The following is a 12667-nucleotide window of genomic DNA, read 5'->3' on the forward strand; positions in this document are numbered from 1 at the left end:
CACCTTTCTTGACTGCGGTTCACACCATCCCAAGCACCCTGAAGCTACACAGCATGAGTTACCCACCGAGGAGATTCTACAAAGCTGCATTTCTGAAGATAAAAGCCGACTCCGGCCGGAGGCGGAGGCCCTGCCGCGCACCGGCGGCAGCCCGCGCCGGTTGGGTGCCCGACGGGCGGCCCAGCCCGGGCCCGGGCCCGGGCCCGCCGCCGCGGCCGCATCGGACGGCGCCGGAGGAGGGAAGCGGCGCCGGAGCTGGACAGCGGCCTCCCGCCCCGCCCCGCCCCGCCCCGCCCCGCCCCGCCCCGCCTCGGCCACCGCCCCTCCGCGGCCACGTTGGGGCCCGGCGGCGCCGGGACGGAGCAGCCGGGGGGCGGTTTGGGAGGGCGTTTTCTTAATTTTTTTGTGGTGGTTAAATAACACTTTTTTTTTTCGTTGTTGTTTGAAGCAGCGGCTCCCAGTTGCCCGGCGGTGGCGCGGAGCTTCGTAGCGTAGCGTAGCGGTGCGGTGCGGGAGGGAGGGGAGCGCGGGGCCGCCCCGGGTGGCGGCGTGCTCCGTCTCCACAACATGGCGGGCGCGGAGCCCTTCGCGGCCGTGCTGGCCGCGCTGCGCGGGTGCTACGCCGAGGCCGCCCCGCTGGAGACCTTCATCCGGCGGCTGCGGGAGAGCGGCGCCGGGGAGGCCGAGGTGCTGCGGGGCGACGACGCCCCCTGCTACCGGACCTTCGTGGGGCAGTGCCTGGTGTGCGTCCCCCGCGGGGCCCGCGCCATCCCCCGGCCCTTCACCTTCCAGCAGGTAGGAGGCAGGGGCGCGAGCGATGGCCCGCTCGCACCTGCGTCGGGCCCGGGGCGGCCGGAGCAGCGCAGCCCTCGCTGAGGAGCGAGCCCTGCCGGGGGCCCGGGGCGAGCCCACCCCCCCCCCGGGGCGGCGGCTGGCGGCGCGGGGCTTCCCGGGCGGCCGGCGGTCCCGGGCACCGCCAAGACGGCGGCCGCGCGCCGCCGCTCGCGCGGGCAGCGCGCTTCCTGTCCTCCATGCGTGCGCGGGGGCGGCGGCCGCGGCCCTGCGCCCCTCGTGGCTGCCGCCCGCCGGGCCTCCCCCTCCGGCCCCCTCCGGCCCCCGCGGCTGCCGGCTCGTAGCCAGCGGGGAGCAGCGGGGGGAAGCATCGCCCCCTCTCCTTGGGGGCGCGGGCGGGCCAGCAAGGCCCGGGCGCCGGCGGGTGGGCGGTAGGTAGCCAGGAGGTCTGCGTGCCCCGGGCTCCCCGGCTCTGCCCTCGCCCTGTGAGGTAGGGGCCAACCCACCGAGCGTGGCCGGGGAGCAACTGGAAATGAGCCGTGCCGCTTTCCCGCTCTGAGAGGGTAGAGGAGAGGGGCGAACGCCGCTTGCGGGTCGGCGCTTCAGCAGAAGAAACCTTTCAGGGAGGAAAGGCCGCTTTTCTCTGGGAGCCACTGCGTGCGCGAGCAAAGCTCTGCTACGGTAGGGAAGAAGCGTTGCGAGCTTGTTGAGCGAGTTTGAGAATTGTGAACTGAGTCGTTTAGTTCAACTTTTCTTTTTACGTAAAAGGAAATGGAGGCCTCAAGAAGATCAGCGTTCGTTCCCTGGAGGTTAGAGCCTGTGCGAGCACGTATCTACGGGTAGAGTGACCTGAAGGCCTTGGAGCCTGGGTTGCTGAGGGAGCCAGGGGAGTAGTGGGGGGTGTTTCCTGGGCATGAAAACGAAGATCAAAAGGGCAGACGTTAAAAAGACTTCCTTAAAGCTGTAGGCTCGTGTTGCTGCACGTAAACATCTTGTGGTGCGCTTGAAATGCTTATTTTTTTGGGGGTATGGCACTTGCAAATTACTAATATTGCTTTGAAAGGGTTTGATCTAAAGCTGATGTCTAGGACGGTGTATCTTGCCTATCTGCTTATTTAAAGCGTAGGTTGTGCTTCATGGAAGAGTTGGTGATCAAAGCTAATTTTCTCTCTTTCTTCAGTTATCTAGTCAGAGTGAAGTCATCACAAGAGTCGTTCAGAGACTGTGTGAAAAAAGAAAGAAGAATGTCCTCGCATATGGATACTCCTTACTGGATGAAAACAGTTCTCATTTCCAAATCATGCCGTCTTCAAATATATACAGCTACCTACCCAATACTGCAACAGAAACTATTCGTATCAGCGGCCTCTGGGAAACACTGCTGAGCAGGATAGGGGATGATGTGATGATGTATTTGTTGGAACACTGTGCAATCTTTATGCTGGTTCCCCCTAGTAATTGTTATCAAGTTTGTGGGCAACCCGTTTATGAACTTATTTCACATAATGTAGACTCATCCCCAGTATTTGTTAAACAAAGGCTTTCAAAGCATAAACGTAGCAGCTTGCTTGACTATATGCAAAAAAGGCTTATGTTTCACAGACAGTATCTTTCAAAGTCGCATTGGTGGAAATGCAGGCAAAGACTTGAAGCTAATGTCTCCAGCATGGGAAATAAAAGCGGTAACAAGATACAAAGCTTAGTGTCCAGTTACCAGTATTCTGCAAAAGCTGTTTCTAAAGCAAGCGAACAGAGCAGAATGGTTACTGAACATCTGGAAAAACAGAGTAGCTCCGGTTTGTATTTGTCAGCTACGGCACCATCTTTAAAAAGGAAGCTTGATAGGGAACAACTTGAAATTCCAGCTAAGAGAGCAAAAGTAGAGGAGAAAGTGAGAGAGGAAAAGGCTTGTAATCTCACTCCTGATGTAAACCAAAGTTGTTCGAAGAGATATGGAACTGGGTATGTAGCATCACATTCTGTAAGTCTCATTAAAAAAAAGCACGTTTCTCAAAGAAGTAACAGTGATATGTCTGGTCCTTCCTTAGTTCACACACCTCGTGACGCGAAGAAGTTTGTGGCAGGTGAAAGCTCTTTTCTGCGCGGAGTTCAGAGTAACAAACCTTTAAAGTCCAGCATTGAAACGCAAGCAGAATCCCATAGGAAAGGAGTAGAGATGCATATGTATAAATCTCAGTTGGATTCTGTGCAAATCAAACCCGTGGAGGGTGTTTCTTCAAAATGCAGAAGGCGGGAAAGTCCCCTAGCTCATTTGGCAAAGAAGTTACCAAATACGCTCTTGCGTTCTGCAGTGTACATTGACAGGAAGTTTCTTCTGTATTCTCGCAGGAGTTTCCAAGAATGTTTTCCTAAATCGTTTTTATTGAATCGCTTGCAGGGCTGTCAGTCAGGTGGAAGACGGCTTATAGAAACTATATTCTTAAGCCAAAATCTGTTGGAGCAAAAGCACAACCAAAGTCTGCCACATCACAACTGGAGAAAGAAAAGGTTGCCCAAACGCTACTGGCAAATGAGACCTACATTTCAGAAACTGTTAAAGAACCATGGAAAGTGCCCTTACTTAGTTCTCTTGAAAAAAAATTGCCCTGTCTGGATATCTGAAACCAGTGTGAGAAAAACTGAGCCGTCTTCTCAGGCAGCCTTGCCTGGGGAAGCAGAGGTTCACGAGCAAGCAGGACAGTTTGGGAAAGAGCCTTCTAAGTGTGTGACAAGCAGCAGATGTGAATCTGGTCACACTGATGTGCCAGACAACTTATGCGCTCCCCTTGCAGAATCCGTGCGTGAGGAGTCGCAGAGTGAGGAGCAAAGCCCAGGAGAGGTGTGCGATTCAGCCCTCGGGGAGCTCCTCAAGCAGCACAGCAGCCACTGGCAGGTGTACATCTTTGTGAGGGAGTGCCTGGAGCGGGTCATCCCCGCTGAGCTCTGGGGTTCAAACCATAACAAGTGCCGGTTCTTAAAAAATGTGAAAGCGTTCATTTCCATGGGGAAGTTTGCTAAGCTTTCGTTGCAGGAGTTGATGTGGAAGATGAGAGTGAATGACTGCATGTGGCTTCGTCTAGTCAAAGGTACTTCTTATGTTAAAGAGCTAAGTGGCGGGGGTGTCAGATGACTGGTGTTCGCGTTCAAGGGGGGAAGGGGAGGGTATTGAAACGGGGTTCAGAGTTGTTGGGTTCATTGGTGATAACCATAGCTGAGAAAGCAAACCTGGTAGTGCTTGTATTTGATGGTGGAAGAACACTTAAGCCTGTCTTCCTTCCAAAACTTAAGTTTTCATTGTTTTCATTCACATGCTTTTTGTGTTTAATAGGATGACGTTTTCGTAAACATGAATTCAGAACCTGGGCTTTTCAACAAAACTCTTTCCCTTCCACCTTTCCCCTGCAAATTGTAGTAACTCTGAAAATTCATTGAAGCATGAGCTGAGCACGTAAGGAACAAATGCAATCTGCCTGTTGGTTACCGTAAGCCTTCAGAAAGAACTAAAGGCAAATCAGGACACTTGTAGCGGCATGTGTTCCTCTGCTATGGGAGTGAAGCTTCATCCCAGAGCGTGGTTTCCGCCCGCCCCCATCAACCCTGCGAGAAAGACATGAGTATGGGACCCGTGCAATACAGGGGTTGCCCACCATCTGTCACCTTTCTAGAGCCCTTCTCTAGGAACAAAAGACCCTTATTGAGCACTGCTTCAGGCTGGGTAGTTGGTGGTGCAGAGGTCACCAGGCCGAGTGGTCCCTGGCTGAAAGCTGTCGTGAGGGCATCAGCTGTTTGCTCCAAATTCTATACGAATCCCTTCTGTTTAGTCCTCTTTTCAGATGATGACAGGTAAATCTTGCTTCCTTGAAGAAGTCTTTCTTCAGACACTATCCTAGGACTTAAATCTAGGCTGAAGCTGTGGTTCTGTGGTTGATTGCTGTAGGATCTGATGCATACTGTCATTTTTCTGTGCTTCTCTGCTCTCCATCTATACAGTGCAGATTGCACTTCCTTAACAGGTATGTTTGCAGTATTTATTCTCACCTGGTAATGTACTTGGATCCTACAGTAATGTGAGCTCAAAATGGTATTCCTTTTTAAAAGGTGCGATAAGTTTCTGAAATTACTACAGGTTCTTTGTAATGTAGGAGGAAAATAAAAAGTCTGATGTTTGAGAACTGATGTCAAAAATAGGGGAGGTTACACTTCCATAAGAAACTGCTAATTCTAGCAAATATATTGATTCTTTATTCATAAACTAAGGCTCAAAAACATGCTTTTCAAAATGCTGAGGAGTTAAATATTTTAAAAGATTTTTATTGTAAAATACACGGTTGGTTCATAGTCATTTGGAACATCTTATCTTAAAAAAACATAATACCCTTTTATTCTTTGGCCTTATTCCAGGAAAAGCAACAGATAGGCTTGATTTTTAATTTCCATGAAACTACTCCCTTGTGCTTGAAGTTTAAACACAGATTTAATTGCTTTGCTGCTCTGTAGGTGGGGATTTTTTTTCCTCTAAAATTAGTAGTAGTGGTTTCTTGTCAGTTCCCTGAATTATAGTCATCATTTACATCTGTTGTCAAGAATTTAGAAAACAAATGATTTAGTTCCAGGACAGCTGCTTACCAACATCCTGATTTAATTTGTGTATTACAGCTGCATATTGCAACTCTTCGGTTAGAGACTTTTCTAACAATTATTGGATTTTTTTTTTTTATTGATGTTGCCTGGCTTCTGTTGAAGTGAACACTGTTTTATCTCTTTATGGTAGTCTTTTCTTAGGTGCTGTAAATACATGAAAATGTCTCTGTCCTGAAGTGCAGAAAAACCAAACAGGGTAGAGAACTGGAAACTTATTTCCATTTTATAAGTTTCGGTTTTCAGCCTCAGCTCTGTTCTGTCAAAATTAAGTGTTTTTAACACATTTGTGCCATAATCATGATTTGTGCTATGCAGCTAAACTAATATTTCTGTATAATTTCTTTAAATTATCCTGTTGTTTTTTGCTAAATTCTATTCTTTAATTAGAAAAAGTATTATTCGAAGTTGGCAAAAATTCAGTATTGTAGCACAAAGTTTTATTCCCTGCTCGCTTACCCATATTCAGACATCACTACAAACCTGTGTGGCCTTAAATTTGACAGTAGCTAGGAATGTTCTGGGTTCATAATTTTTGTACCATCTAAATATCATAAGTGCTGATGGACTTAGGGTGATTTTTTTCTTTTTTTTTTTGACTGCGTCGATAAAGTTTGTATAGGATGTCTGAAATAAAGCCTAACGCTGAAATTATTTTTTATTTATTTGGGGAATCTGAATGTCATTTTCATCCCCAAGTCAGCCCAGTTTAATTCTGTTATTTTTACAGTATACCTAAGTATTTTCATTCTTTTGCTTATTTTTTTTAAATTTTATATTGTAGAAGTCTTATTTCCATTGTTCTTTTCCCCTCACAATAATCTTGCTGTTGTGCATTAAAGATCTTGCACAATTGGTGCTGGGGGAAGAAAGTAAGTCTTTGGACTACTAATGGCATGTATTTGTATCCTGTATGTCAGTTTGTCACTGCAAATTAATTTCTATGTTTGTACTTTAAGCTTGGGTCACATTATTTTATGCCAGTGAAAATTTGGAGCAGTATCTGTGCAATTGTTTGCATTTGCCTTTTTTTTTTTTTCCTCTCATTAACCTCAAGCTAAGAAAAGTCTGTTATGTGTGGTTTTTTGTTTGTATGTTCTTTTCTTTTTTTTTTTTTTTTTTTTTTACTGATACAAATAGTTGATATTTACTATAACTACCTTTGAATTGTTTATTGAAGGTGATCACTTTGTTCCTGCCTATGAACATTGTTTCCGTGAAGAACTTTTGGCTAAATTCCTATACTGGCTGATGGATACCTATGTTGTTGAGTTGCTCAGATCATTTTTCTATATCACCGAGACCATGTTCCAGAAAAACATGCTTTTCTACTACCGAAAGTTTATTTGGGGCAAGTTACAGAACATTGGAATTAGGTAACATTAGAAAACTAATCAAATGTAAATGGAATATGTGGAAATCTCATGTTTTGTAGTGTAAAGTTATAATTCTGCTTTCCTTTATTGCCCATTTATCGTCCTTTTATTTTCTTGATTTCCCAAAAGAAAAATCAGCCTGTAATTGTAGTATGTGCAGCTTGTAAATTCAGAAATATTTTGTGTGAGAAAACTGATTCAAATTTTGAATTCTTTCATAGGCGAAGAGAAACCTTTGCAGTAATAAAATCCATTATGAAGAGGATTTTGCTTTGATATGTCAAATTTTTACACCTTTTAACGATGAGGAAAACATCGTGGTAGAATCCCAAAGTAACCTTGGGAAGGTTCATTTTAAAAATACTCAGTTTGCTTTAACTTAATAATAAAAAAAAATTGAACTCTGCTGAAATGCTGTAATACTCTATTCATAAATTCAGGCAGTGGTTTTGTTTTGTTTGTTTTGGTTTTTTTGGAAGGTTGAGGGATTTAAAAGCTGCAGATTCTTTTTTTTTTTTTAGTGCAGCTGTGGAATTCCTGCTGCTTTTTGGTCTTAAAAATTTAAGTTTATTAAAATATAAGTATTTAAGTTAGGGCATTATTGAAGATCAAATTTTAAGCAATTAAGTGAGGAAACAGGAAAAATCTGAAGGTGATTTTAATGAACAATACTGCGCACGCATTTCCGTAGTTCACATCTTTTGGGTTTTCATTATAAGTTGTTGGTATCCGAGAGAGCTTTGGAACTGTGCAAAATGAGCATACTTGATGTCTTGTGTTTTAATGACTGTTTCATATGGTGTTTTAATGGCTGTTTTATATGGTGAACCTTTTGCATTCACTGTGGTCTGTTGGTCTACAATGTTACATGTGTGATTTTTTTTTTTCCCCCTCTTGCCCTGCTGCTCCCTGATCTTAACATTGGTATCTCCAGTGCAGCTATTGTGAATATGTGTTTGCACTTAACAGGGCCCTGGTCCGGTTTTGCCCAGAATATGCAATTTAAATAGTAGTAGTAGAATATAATTTTCAGTCTCGCATATACCGTTTGTCTTGTCTTCAAACTAACAGCCTTAGTGTTGCAATTAGTGTTTTATGTAGTTTTAATGTACTTCAAAGTCTACTTTTTGGCATAAAGTATCATCAAGTACTAGTTTTTACATATTGGATACAGCGCTCTTTTTAGTAGGGTATGTGATTAAAAGAAAACAAATATTTTTGAGTTTAGCCCTTTCGTCCCTATTCCCAGTTTCCCAGAAAAAAAAAACCAATGTGTAAGGTGGTTGTGGCTTAACCTGGCAGGCAGCTAAACAACACACAGCCATTTGCTCACTTCCCCACCCCCAGTGGGATGGGGGAGAGAACCGGAAAAAAGGTTAAACTCATGGATTGAGATAAAGGCAATTTAATAGGACAGAAAAGGAAGGGAAAATAATAATAATGATAAAAGAATATGGCTTGCCACCTGCTGACTGATGCCCAGCCAGTTCCTGAGCAGCGGCCGTGGCCCCCTGGCCAGCCCCCCCAGTTTTTTGTTCAGCAGGACATCATATGGTATGGAATAGCCCTTTGGCCAGTTTGGGCCAGCTGTCCTGGCTGTGTCCCCTCTCAGCTTCTTGTGCACCTCCAGCCTCCTTGCTGGCAGGGCAGTATGAGATGCTGAAAAGTCCTTGACTTAGTGTAAGCACTGCTCAGCAACAACTATAACATCAGTGTGTTATCAACATTATTCCCATCCTAAATCCAAAACACAGCACTGTACCCGCTACTAGGAGGAAAATTATCTCTATCCCACCTGAAACCAGGACAAAGGACAAGGTGCTCTGGACTGAAAAGACCCTAATCTGGGCTGATCCTGTTTTTTCTGATTTCCTCCCCACATATTTCTCCACCGTGCAGGAAGTCCCTTCTCACCTTTGCTACCTGAACTGCAGATTACTGGAAGCTGGGGAAGCATCCCAAGGAAGTACTGCTGCGTGCTTGGCAAGGGCGTGCTGTAAGGACAGGGTGTTTGCTGTTGGCTACGGGATACGTAGCTGTATGGACTTTTAGTCTGATCCCAACAGCTGCGCTTAAGCTTCACTCACAAGGCTAGGGCTTTCAGCACTGCTTTTTTGAGTGTGCAGTGTAACATGAGGTCTCCTACTAATCCATCTTACTGCATTCATAGAGGTGGCAAGCTACCTACTTCACGAGGGAGGAGAGAAATTGGGGTTGAGAGATATGGGGAAATAGCTGTTTAGAGCTGCCTTGGCCATTTTGAGGCTCTCCAGGCACCATCTTCTCTTAACCAGCCAGCATTTTCAGGCACTGTTGGTGAATTGGTGACAAAGGCTGTTGAGCTGCTTCCATCTTCCCTGGAGAAAAAGTATCTGGTGGCCTCAGTTGTTGCCCTAGTGGCTGTTCTGTGGTTGTCCCGGTTCTTCTCCCCTTCGCTGGAGCTGCTCATGGCGATTGCTCTGAGCTGGCTTGCAGGAAGGCGTTCACAGCTGAGCCTAGCCACTGATGCCTTTCCAGTTCTTTTGCATCCTCCTTTGGGAGGAAGAGAATGGATGAAACAGGCTGGAGTGAATGGACCTGCACTCTACTCATGAGCTTGCCTTTGCACTGCATTGCCATTGGGGAGTAAATCCCCATCCTTAAGGACTGTCCGTATGAGGAGATCTTCCTGTGCAGAATCCCACTCAAGGATAGAGACCATGGTTCTGAGAGGGGACCTGAATCTCTGTTTGTCTTGCTGTATGTGTGGAGGTGAGAGTGTGCTGGCCATTTTGCACACAGACAACTTTCTCTTAATTTTTGAAGCTATACCAAACTTCATGCCCCAAATTAAAAACAGTACTTGTTAAGAAAAATTCAGTATTTCATGATACAGTTGCTTCAAGTTACATGGCTCACAGAATGCAAAGTTATGTTTTAAAAATAGTGTACCGAATGTCATGGTGACAGCACCTGTTTTCCTAAGGACCATGTCCTCCCTGCCCTTGCCACACACAGTGGCTGCTGAGGATTGAAAATGCTGCAGAAGTTCTGAATCTCCCCCATCAGATTGTGGTGAGGTGTCAAAAGACAGCAGGACCAACCACTCAGTTTTCTCCAAGTTCCAGTGCGTAACAGCACCGTGAGTGTACAAATGAGAGTAGGATGGTTCAGTGGCCACTAGACTAGTGCATGTTCAAAATCATTAGTGCTGCTGTAAATGCCATGAAATAAGCAATGCATGTTGCTGCAGGCAAAATGACATCCAATTCTACAGCTGGCCAGAGGTAGTAATGATGAAGATCTGCCAATAATTGGGCTATGTCTTCACTTTCAGAGGAAGTAATATTTTTTTATATAGTGGGTTTTGGTTTTGTTTGTGTTTTTTTTTTTTTTTTTTCCCTTCAGTCTTACATGTGAACTGCAAAGTGATGGAGATTTGATCATTTGGTTGTTTCTGTTGAACTGGAGTTCTTGTTTTATCTTAGTGATCTAGCTAGTACTATAGTACATGATGAAGTTTTACGGGTTCAGGAAGGAATTTAAGTCACAATAAATAATAGTGATCTTTAGCTGTGAAAAAGTGATTTCCTGTCCATTCTGCTTTACTTTGGGTTACATCTGTACCAGGAATTTAATTTCAAAGTTTGAATATAAATCCTCAAAACACTTCTTCAGTAACAGCTCAGCTTGCCAGCCCTGGATGCCTCTATACCTTCTAGGTGTCGTGCACTGTATCATTCCGATGCTGACAGTCCCAAGCAGCTGGATCGTTAGCTTGTATGGGAGTTGCAAGTATTTGTGTGCCTCTCTTACCTGCATGCTTGGCTTCCCAGGTGTCTCCTAGAGCATGCTTACTAGGTTTCCACCAACCGTCATCCACTGCCTTTTATGATAGTGTGGTCTCCTTTTGCTAAACCAGCCTGTTGGTTGACGTGCGATGAGAAGAATCTGCACGCAAATTTATATTTGCATTCCCCTTCTGCAGCGATTTGAGTTGTCTCGCTTCACTTCCCAGGGAAGTAACCTAACCACTAGGCTGTAGGGGTTTTTGGAATGGCACATTTTGTCCTGATGCAGTGCAGGAGATTGATCCAGGTCTTTTACATTGCAAGTAGGCCACTTTAACAATACAATCTTAAGTAAAAGCAAGGGCTTTTGCACCACCTCCTTTTCCTGCCTCATTGCATGGGGAAGTAGTGGTTTGGACTAAACTACACTGCACTGTAAATCCTGAGGGGTGTGTCTGAGGGGAGAACACGTTTCCGGGTAAGATGGACTTACGGAGCTCAGAATCTGTGACTTGGGAGCCTTCCATTCTTCATTGTTCTCTGCTGTTCACTTTAGCTGATGCCTGCTCAGCAGATAGGTTCTTTTGAATTGTGTTACTGTATACCTAAATGCCCTCATGTTGTATACGTATCCTAGTATCTCGGTTCACTATAACTTTTAATAAGTAGTAGGACCTCTAAATGTTGGGAGTAGCACAGTCCATTACAACGTGTAAGTCCTTTCCTGGATCTTTCTTAACGTAGTTTTCAGAAGGTTCTATTCAACTTTGTTAATGTCTTTCAAGCTTCTGAAACCATGAGAAATATCCAACTTCCTATTGTCTTGCATAAAAAAATAATTCATAATGTTCAAGTGTACTTGGCTTATCTGTGCTTAAATTTTCATTTGTGTTAATTACGATTTTTTTTTTATTATCTTGATTTGCATCAAGCAGAAATGCGTACTCTCTTATTATTGTATTACATTGTCATTAAGATACTGTAAAATTGTTCTGAAATTCAGATTTCCATGTCACTTTCTGCAGAGGTTAGTATTTGTAATTATCTTCTTAGCAAAATATTTAGTTTCACTTACCATAAAGAGATTAAATGTTTTAACTTACTGCCTTTCCTATTGCTTACACTAAATGTGCGTTTGTGTTTTAGAAACCATTTTGCCAAAGTACATCTACGTGCTTTATCTTCAGAGGAGATTGAAGCTGTCCGTCAAAAAAAATATGTTCCTATGGCATCAAAGCTCCGGTTTATTCCCAAAGCGAATGGGTTAAGACCGATAGTAAAAGTTAGCGGTGTTGTTGAAGCACAAGCATTCAGCAGGGAAAGCAGAGAAAAAAAGGTTTTTATTTTCTTTATTGTTTTATGTGGGTTTGATGTAGGCAGCTAATAAAGTGAGTGAGGTTTTTTGTTACATGAAACTAGTTTTAACATGGGGAACTGGAACATTCAAATCAGAATGACTGGACGAGTCTTCCTGTTCCAACTTAGCTTCTTCCTTCCTAGTGCTTAATTACTATTAGCCTCCAATTCCAGAATCACGTGCTTCTGTTTGCAAGCCTGTCTTAAGGAAAAGAGTCTTAACAGAATGGCATGGCCTGTCAGGTAATCATGTTTTCTTTCTTTTCTCTTTCCACCCCTTTCCCTCAGGCTTGCTAACTGTGTCTGGTTGTGATAGACGTTGGTCACCTATGGGAGTAGAAGGACAGAAATCTCAAAAGATACTCAGCATTCTGAACTAACGTGTCGTATTTGTTTGGCACACCAGAGGGTGAGGAATAGATGAGTCTGGCCTGTTGGGATTTACCCGAATACTGATTGTGCATGTTGATTGTCTAGTTGGCTGTGGTGCCAGGTCAACCCAGAGGGCTGAACAGTGGTGAATTGGGTGTGTTACAGAAGAAGGTCTAAAAAGGGCGAGGAAGCTGGATCAAGCATAGTAGGGAGACAGGAAGGAAGCTGGGAATTACTGCAGTGTGGGAACAGAGACAGAACACAGTGCACAGAATAATCTATTTAACAGGCCAGTTAGCCACAAGGCGTAGCAGGAACACAGTTTCACTATCCTGTACGACTGCATTGTTTTTTCTTAAGGCT

General features: G+C 44.6%; 1 protein-coding gene across 1 annotated transcript in view; it reads left to right on the plus strand.

Moving 5' to 3' along the window:
- Positions 1 to 497: 497 nt before the first annotated feature.
- TERT (telomerase reverse transcriptase) overlaps positions 498 to 12667 on the plus strand; it is a gene marked incomplete at its 3' end in the record, with an annotated part of 35358 nt that continues 23188 nt past the window's right edge. The window contains exons 1-4 of the mRNA XM_082321487.1: positions 498 to 795; positions 1973 to 3878; positions 6611 to 6806; positions 11723 to 11912. Of these exons, the coding sequence (XP_082177613.1) occupies positions 568 to 795; positions 1973 to 3878; positions 6611 to 6806; positions 11723 to 11912 (2520 nt within the window). The 5' untranslated portion in view covers positions 498 to 567. The remainder of the gene's footprint in view (positions 796 to 1972; positions 3879 to 6610; positions 6807 to 11722; positions 11913 to 12667) is intronic.

This window comes from Platalea leucorodia (genome assembly GCF_965183815.1).
Source record: "Platalea leucorodia genome assembly, chromosome: 1".
Taxonomy (NCBI): Eukaryota; Metazoa; Chordata; class Aves; order Pelecaniformes; family Threskiornithidae; genus Platalea; species Platalea leucorodia.